This window comes from Aulonocara stuartgranti (assembly GCF_965226115.1).
Source record: "Aulonocara stuartgranti genome assembly, chromosome: 22".
In the NCBI taxonomy this organism is placed as follows: domain Eukaryota; kingdom Metazoa; phylum Chordata; class Actinopteri; order Cichliformes; family Cichlidae; genus Aulonocara; species Aulonocara stuartgranti.
Genome location: NC_138957.1, coordinates 13,390,117 through 13,398,614, shown reverse-complemented (window position 1 = coordinate 13,398,614; position 8,498 = coordinate 13,390,117). Strand labels below are relative to the sequence as shown.

The 8,498-nt window shown below is 39.8% G+C and overlaps 1 protein-coding gene across 2 annotated transcripts; it reads right to left on the bottom strand.

Moving 5' to 3' along the window:
• Positions 1-480: 480 nt before the first annotated feature.
• Positions 481-6,833, bottom strand: LOC309699118 (uncharacterized protein). 2 transcript variants are annotated; one of them, XR_014274250.1, is made up of 4 exons: positions 3,649-6,833; positions 1,983-2,099; positions 1,763-1,866; positions 481-1,660 (listed from the first exon to the last, which is right to left on the bottom strand). XR_014274250.1 is itself a non-coding variant. In XM_082521971.1 (2 exons), the coding sequence occupies exons 1-2, from the start codon at positions 6,754-6,756 to the stop codon at positions 2,079-2,081; spliced, it is 3,129 nt and encodes a 1,042-aa protein (XP_082378097.1). In that variant the 5' UTR covers positions 6,757-6,833; the 3' UTR covers positions 1,876-2,078. The 2 variants fall into 2 exon arrangements, 1 of the variants encoding a protein (XP_082378097.1); XM_082521971.1 differs by lacking the exons at positions 481-1,660; positions 1,763-1,866 and having other exon boundaries at positions 1,876-2,099.
• Between the last annotated feature and the right edge of the window lie 1,665 nt (positions 6,834-8,498).

Below are 8,498 nucleotides of genomic sequence, written 5' to 3'. Positions count from 1 at the left end.
TGCAGAATTCTACAAAGAACTAGAAAGTGCATTTTCTGAAGAAACTGCAGTGTGAATGCTTGAATCTGAATGTATGCACTGAAATGAATTAATTGCTGAATTTTGAGTTAAAAATATTGAATGAGATTAAAAAAAAACAAAAAAAAAAAAACGAATTTAACCTGAAAACAAAGGTGCTGAACTGCTAAAAGCTGAAGGTTACACAGAAGAAGAAGTTGGAAAAAAGCTAAACATGTTTAAAATGTAAATAATAAAAAAATGAGTAATGACAAAAGAAAATTTAGAGTCAGAAAATCTCTGAATGAATATTAAAAGTTCAAATTCTTCTAACTGAAATGAACTTAAAAGATGAACAAAAATTCTGGAGAAAATGCAAACTTTAATATACAGCATAATGTTTTTCAGACATATACACGTGTATATCATGTTTAATAGTATTACATACATCAATTTGTTTTGTATGTCATAGAAAATAAAAAAAAAATCTTAAGTCATATTTTACAGCTTCTTTCTGAAAAGGACTAGTAGAATAAATAAAAATAACTAAATTAAATAACTAAATAAAAAATAATAAGCAAGATATGAAATACATGAAAATTCAACTTTTAAAACCACAATCCTGAACCTTTAAATTGTGTTGGTTTCTTAGAACATGGCTGAACAGCTGTTTCTATCGTCCTACTTAATCTGTCTACACATCTTTTTATTACTCATTCTTCTTTATGTTTTAATGTAAACAGAGTCCACACAGTGGTAAAAGAGAACTGTATAGAGATTTTTGAGTAAACTCAAATGAAAGCCTAAGGTGGTGACACAGTTTAACACGTGCAAATAATCAAATAAACACATTAGTCCTTTTTGTGAACATGGATAAATAAGTATCCATACAGCATTGTTCAGCCATGCCACTAAATGCTTTTTTACACATTGTTTTAACCTGGGCTCAGACACAAAGTCCCAAAATTAGTTAGTCCCTGACTTTGAGTTGTGGTTATGACTAATTATTATACACAAGGCTTTATCTATCTAAACTCTAAGTACACAAATATGAAAAAAAAACCTATACTTACCAGCTGATACCCCACACTACACACTAGGTGTGCCATGTGACCTGAAACTTTGGTACAAAATCATCATAATCATTCTGTTAACACTGTTTTTTAACACTGTTTGTGTTGCTGTTCAGCAGTTTAAAATGTTTTAGATTGGATTACATGGAATGAATTTGAATTTTCTTGGGGGGTTTTGTGTGTGTTTTGTTCTTAGCAGATTTTTTCTTCCATAACGTTGAATTCCAGTTACCACATTTCTGGCCATATGACATCCCGAGTGCCCACTTAAAAAAATCCCCACAGTTAATTCAACATTAAAACAAAATAAAAATATGTTAAATAAATAAAGGTTTGCTCTGTGATGAAATACTAAATAAGCATACATTGTACAGAGCACTAACAATGACAACAATCCTTTAGCCTGTTGATCAGAGAGAGGCAGTCATTATGTCCATTTAAAACCTGTAATCACAGAGCACAACGTTTCTGTGAAACTATGAAGTCCCATATGATCCTCATCATGTCCAGTGACTTCAGAGTGGATCCTCCCTGTCATCCGGCCAGTGTTTGATGTGTGGCAAGCAGCACAGAAGCAGGATAGCTGAGGACTTTAAAAGAAGAGCAGAAAACAGGAATATGTAGTTGTAAATGTAAATATCAGTGATACTTGTCTTGTCAAAGGGAATAAAATAATGAAAATGTTAACTTACACACTCATTTAGGGAGGATCTTGACACTGCACAGAGGAGGCACAGTCAGTCTGACAATGATGGTGATCTCCAGGGATGTTTTCCTGCAGCAACATTCCTGCCAACTGGCCGTATGATCCAGAGTAGTTGGTTTGTAATAAACAGAAAGGTGTATATGTTAGGTAGTGTGCACTCAGAGCTGGTCCTAAGAAACAAACACATCCTGTAATAAACTGAATACCTGTAGTAGTGCTGCTGCAAATATGAAGCCCTTCTATCATGAGTGGTTTCAAAGAAGGTGTTTTGGAGGCTCAGTCACAGAAACTGTGCAGTCTGTTCAGTCCTGAGTGTCTCGGCTCTGAAGGGGATGGATCACAGAGGGAAACACCTGAGTACAGACATTACAATACACTCTAACACTCCTAAGGTCAAGTGAAAACACAATTTAAACACTTCACAAAGAATGAATACATGTTTTCATGGAAATAATGTCATTAACCCTTTTTGTTGTTAGTAAATCTCACCGACTGCTTGTGGGACAAGCTAGAAGGAAGACTTATCACAGAATCTCTCCTGTGCTCCAGATGTGAAGTCTCACGCTCTGATCGTATGGCGATGAAGATGGTGATGATGAAGTTTCTCTGATCTGTGGCATTACAGTTTCTAGCTGCTATGTGCTTCACATTGTTGGATTTTACATGTGAAGATTGGAGAAGACACAGGAGGACTGTGTCTTGCTTAAAAAAAAAAAAAAGAAAAAAAAAAGGAAACCTAACAGGAAAGGAAACCCCCCCTCAACTCCCACCGTACCCTCCCCCCCTCCCACTCAACTCCCCAACCTCACACCATCAAATGTCTATACAAATGTAGGGTATCAGCTGGTAACAGAAAGCAAGTGTAACATATGCACTACATATGTAACACTGCTGAAACATTTCTGGCCAGAAATGTGCAGTTATCAACCCAGACCCACCCTGATGATTGCACTGGCCAGAAACATGATAAAAGCTCATAAAAATTTATGTTTCATAGTAAAATTGGTCCAAAAAATATAATTGTGTACTTTTGAAAAAGTTTAAAGTTTATAACAAACCAAAATAATAATATTTTTGTAAATAGTATTTCAAAATAGAGGCACACATAAAGTGGCTTAACTGTCATTATTGCTGTAATTAGGTTTGTTTGTTTGTTTGTTTGTTTTTTTAAAAAGCAACCTTTAGTCATTATTGTTCTCTCAGAAACAATGAAGAAGCTGTTGAACATTTATGTGTTGTGTGGGCAATCCTCTGGTCCACCCTCCCTCCCTCCCAGCCACAGTGAGACTGGGGCAGCCTGGCAGGATGTTGAAGCCTGGCTGCAGAGAGGATATGCCTACACTATTCATTTTAAACTGCTATATTTGATTTTTCTGACATTTATAGGTTACTGTTAGTGAATTTTAGATTTTCTGTAATAAATAAAATTGTCATCTTTTACTGATATCATTACTTAATTCATGTAATTGTATTTTATGTAAACAATTCAACCATTATACTGCAATGCAGGGCGTCAACTTTTAAATAGCGCTCTACTTTCTTAAGTCATTCAAAAATATAGAAATTACTTACTGTATTCAAAGATCTAGATCATGAATCATCACAGGACAATACACAGTATACTGGGTCATGGTAACTATGGTATGTCTTCATGACTCCAGAATGGAGACATCGATCTGACTGAGAAATGAAAATAAGGTCAAGCAGTGTGTTCTTCTCTGTGGTAGGGGCAGTGATGACCTGTGCGTATCCCCTAGACTCAAACAACTCCATGATTGGTTTGTTTGCACTGGATAAAACATTCTCATTAAAATCACCACAAACTATGATGGGATGACAGTCCATGATCTCCAATGAGTCTAATAGGCTTACCAGGTTTTTCAGGAATGGCCTCAGAGTGTAGTCTGGAGGTCTGTATACAACTGCAATCAGAGCACTGACTGGTGCTTCAACCTTTAAAGCCAGAAATTCAAGGTCAGTTACATTATGGATGTACTGTTTTTCATGCACTTGAATGTCACTTTTCACATAAACAGCAACTCCACCACCACTTCTGTTTGCCATCTGGGGAAAGTTTGTGTAGGACAGGTGTCTGTTGCGTTTGAACAAATTATAATTTTCCAAGTGGAGACTCTCTGCGACAAAAGAGCCCCGCAGGTGTGTTTCTGTTAGGCACAAAACATCTGCTAGACACAATTCATGGTGACTTTTGATGTCATTAATGTGAGCTGGCAGTCCCTCTGTATTATGATGAACAATGGTGAAAACCTCTGACCTGCTGAGGGTTTGTCTCACGTGTAGAAGAGGCATCATGTCATCAAGGTTGGCTTGTCTCATGTTCTCAAGTGCTGCAGTGATTTCTGGGTTGGTGAATATTTTTTTCTCCTCCATATCAAGAAGATACAGTCCACTGAGAGACGTCACTCTACTGACAGCTACGTAGGCCATGCCGGGCTCAAAAATGCTCTTAAGAGAGACAACAGCTGATGTGGTTGTCATACCCTGTACCTTATGTATTGTACATGCAAAGGCCAGCTTCACTGGGAACTGTCTTCGTACCACTCCTTTCTGCTTCAGATTCTCCTCTGCTCTCTCAATGTACACCATGTCGTCTGCTGGTGTGCGGTTATTCTTTCCAGATGTCTCATTATCCATTTTAAGTCCAAGCTTGATGATGTGTTGGTCGTTTTCAGAGTAAACTACTCTAAGTAGTTTTCCAAAAGCTCCATTAACCAAACCATTTTGTATGTCAATGTTTCTGGTGAGCATGACACGAGCTCCTTCTGCAACTTTCAGTGTGTCTGGTAACTCGTTTTTACCTCCTTTGAATGGTCTGTCTTGAAGTGCCATTCTGCCAGTTCTAGGATCTTTTCTAAAATCATCTGCATCGATGTCAATGACATGAGTGTGGAGCAGAGCCAGTGTTGCAGAGTTGTGTGCATCCACTTCTTTATTAGTTGCAAAAATGTGCAATGCATCAGTCGGACAATGGGCTGGTTCAGTTATGGCCTGTAACAACAAATCTCTATCTGCTTCGCAAAGCTCATCCAACTTTCCTTTTACACGAATTCTGTTCAGCATCTCTGCAAAGACAACATCATCTTTCTGACGCATAATCTCGGTCAGAGTGATCATCTGAAAATGCTCCCGCCACAGGTCGATCTCGGATGGGTTGTGCACACAGAGAGGTTTAGACTGTCGCACTGGGGGTAGCTGATAGAAGTCTCCGACAGCAATGACTGACATGCCTCCAAAGGGTCTCCGAGTCCCTTTGATCTGTTTGAGTCTTGCATCTACATATGCAAACAGATGTCTTGACACCATAGACACTTCGTCAATGACGATTATTTCAGCATTCATAAGTTCTGATCTGACTTCATCCAGCTGATTGCCAAGTCCCTGAATGGGAGGTTTTAAGCTTCTAGGCAGCTTGAGAAGAGAATGCAGTGTTGTTCCAGAAATGTTAAATGCTGCAGTCCCAGTGAAAGCAGTTAACAGGACAGTGGGTTTTGATATGTCAACGTCGTCTGCATATCTGGGCACTTTGCTCAGTATCTTAGATGCTTCTGAGTAGATGCATTTGATAAGATGTGATTTTCCTGTTCCAGCACCACCATTAATATAAAAGAAAAACTGCTCTGGATTTAGAGCACAGACTCTTTTAATGCACCAGTCTCTAACTGCATAAAATATGCAGGCTTGCTTCTTATTCAGATTTTGAAACATCTGACGTAACAATGTGGGATCAATAGCAGGGGGTTCCCTGATGGCTCTGACTTCTGTTGAAGCATCAGCCTGACGGCTGTAGTCGGGCACATCTTCCTGTTCATTTTCATTGTCTCGCTCTCTTTCTTGTTCAACAAGTGGCAACCTTACGAGATCTGATTCAGGTGCCAGATTACACCATTCGTCAGTCACACCTCTGTTCTGCTCATATTCCTCAACAGCGCTCTCGATCTCCTCACTGTTTTTCTCATATTTTTCTCTATTTCTTTTGACAATGTGTTGCACGTACTCAAGACGATCAGTACCTGGTAGCTGTACACAGCCAGCACCATAGAAAGCCTGATAGGTTGGCAAAGATGGTGTTTTCAGTTCGTGGTCTGAACGATGAGGAAGGTACAGTTTAAGCAGTCTTCCATAATATTGCTCTGGATGTTTTTCTTGTGAGCAGCGGTGAAATCTGATGATAGCAGGCTTATTGTTTTTGCGCCTTTGCACAAACCCCATCTCATTGAGAAGGGGCAAAACATCTTTACCTTTTTTCTGTTGGCCATAGACAATCCTGCAAGTAGCAGCAAAGTCTGCCATGCACATCTCCTCATACTCTGGTGTTTCAGGTCTGGCTTTGTATTTGTCATTCAAAGATGTCATCCAAACATTGGAAGATTCAGGTGTTGTGTTGTCCAGAACTGACAGGGGACGACTCATTTTCACAGGATTATCATCAGTTGGTATGAATATTACAGCACGTGAACATTGCTTCATGTGAAGACCACATGCACGAGCAACACATTCTTGTGCACTGATCTCTCGCTTCTTTGAATATGCCTGCATGACGGCTCTCATTTCATCGCACTCATTTACACTGTCCTTATGGGAGTTCTCAATGACAGTTTTCAGGTACTCAGATAGCCCGCCCTCTTTTTTTGATATATATTTCATTAAATAATTTGCAGCACCAAAAGCATCTAAAACAAAGCTTATGTCGATATTACTGTTCCAGGCTTCAAGCAGATGTGGATTATAGCCATTTATCCAAGAGTCTTTTGGATCACGCTTTAGTATGATCGTACTCCTTGTGTTCATTTTATTCAGGTATCTCTGATATTCTGCATGTGTCAAGTTGCATCTTGCCAAGAGCTGCTCTAAACTCATGGAAGCAGTTTCAGGTTCATTCAGCAGCTGGTTCAGTGGTCTGAGCTTGTTCTTTGCCGTTTCTACTTCCAGTGCATCATCCTCACTGGGTCTTGTGATCATTGTCTCATTGCAGGGTGGTTTGGGAAAACCAAAACGGCACCCGGAGCTTAAACTCCTAAAGCACGTCTTTGTGTGGTTCTTACTGTGTTTTTGCACTTCTGTTACTTTTTTGTACAGTTCAGGTTGTTTATGTGGATCAGGCAGCTGAGCTGTGATGTATTTGTTTATAAAATCAAGAACAGTTTGCTCATCATCCTCCTCAAACACAGGAGCACCTTCTACCCACAGGAGGCAGTGTATGTGTGGGCTTCCTCTGTGCTGAAACTCAACTCTGTAAAAGTAGTCAATGACTTTGCCAAGTGGCTCTGCGGGAGATAAGAGTAAATCTCTGAATAATGCTTCAACTCTCTTGTCAAACATGCGCATTGTTGTGACAGGATTGCTTCTCAGGATGTCACACTTTGCTGACCAGTCGAGTCCTTCAAAATTCACTTGTTCACCTTGCTGCCTTGTTATTGCCTCGATCACTTCAGGCCAGCGCATTTCAGCAGCTGAAAATGTGCAAAAGAACGTGGGAGTTCCCAACTGTCTGATCATGGCAAAAAGATCTCTTGTTGTTTTCTCCCAATAGGCTGGGGTTCCTCTCAGAGGCTGCATGAATCTCACTGCATCTTTATTTCGCACCAGTTTCTCCACCTCATGTTTATCTTGTAACATGCCTGAGGTTATTTTTCTACCATCTCTGGTCAGAGGCTTTGCCTTCCTTAACTGTACTGTCATGCTGGATGTAGCCAAGTGTATTTCAGTCACAAATTGTGCAAAGAACAAATAGTTTGTGTCTTTGGCAAAACGATCATCAATGCAGAAAAGTCTTGATTTGAAATACCCACTGGGGGATACTTTGATCAGCCTTCTTTCATCAAGTGTGTTTTGACCTGTAGGAAACTGCACAGGGAAGGCCATGGCCTCCAGTTTAGGTGTTTTGAAAAAACTTATTGGATTGTTTCTCTCTGCAGGAGCAACAGAGTAGATTCCTTCACTGAAACATAATATCTCCTCAGCCACATCAGGGGGCTGCAAACAGGACTCGAGTGCAAAACCACCATTAGTCAGTCCATCTGCTTGCTCTGAATCATCTCTCATCTGTTCATGCGATTGTTCACCATCACAGGGTAACATGTCAATGTCCTGTTCATTTATATTTTGTGCTTCACTCAGTGCATTTTTCTCACAGCTGTCAATTTCCATTAAATCAGCCTCATCATAATCGTCCTCATTCATGTTTTCATCATCATCATCCTCATCATCTTCATCAGGAAGAGTTGGATCACACAGCTCAGCATCATCTCTGATGCTCACATCCTTATACTGTGGATGAATCTGCTTGAGTTTATGCAGTGCTTGCACAAGTTTAGACCAGCTTACAGTCTGAAACAGCTGATGACCTTTGTAAGACAAGCGTCTCTTCAGTTTTACTCTCATGACCTGAGAATTAATTCTCAATCGAGGTAGTGTTTCAACAGTTTCCTGTACCTCTGATGGGACACAGACCACATTTCCTCTAATTGCTCTTTGTCTGCCTTTGGGAAGAGGAATGATCTTGGCAAATGGTATGCACTTGGCTATGAGATGTCTCTCCAGTATGTTGAGATCAGACAGTTCAGCTGGAATATCAGCAAGATCCAACTTATTGGCAACAGCAAGTGCTGGCATGGATCCATTTTTAAGATGATCGTGGCAGGTGTGACAAATCCACTCTCTCTTTCTCTCATCGGGAACATTGCACTGCTCATTTCTGCAGT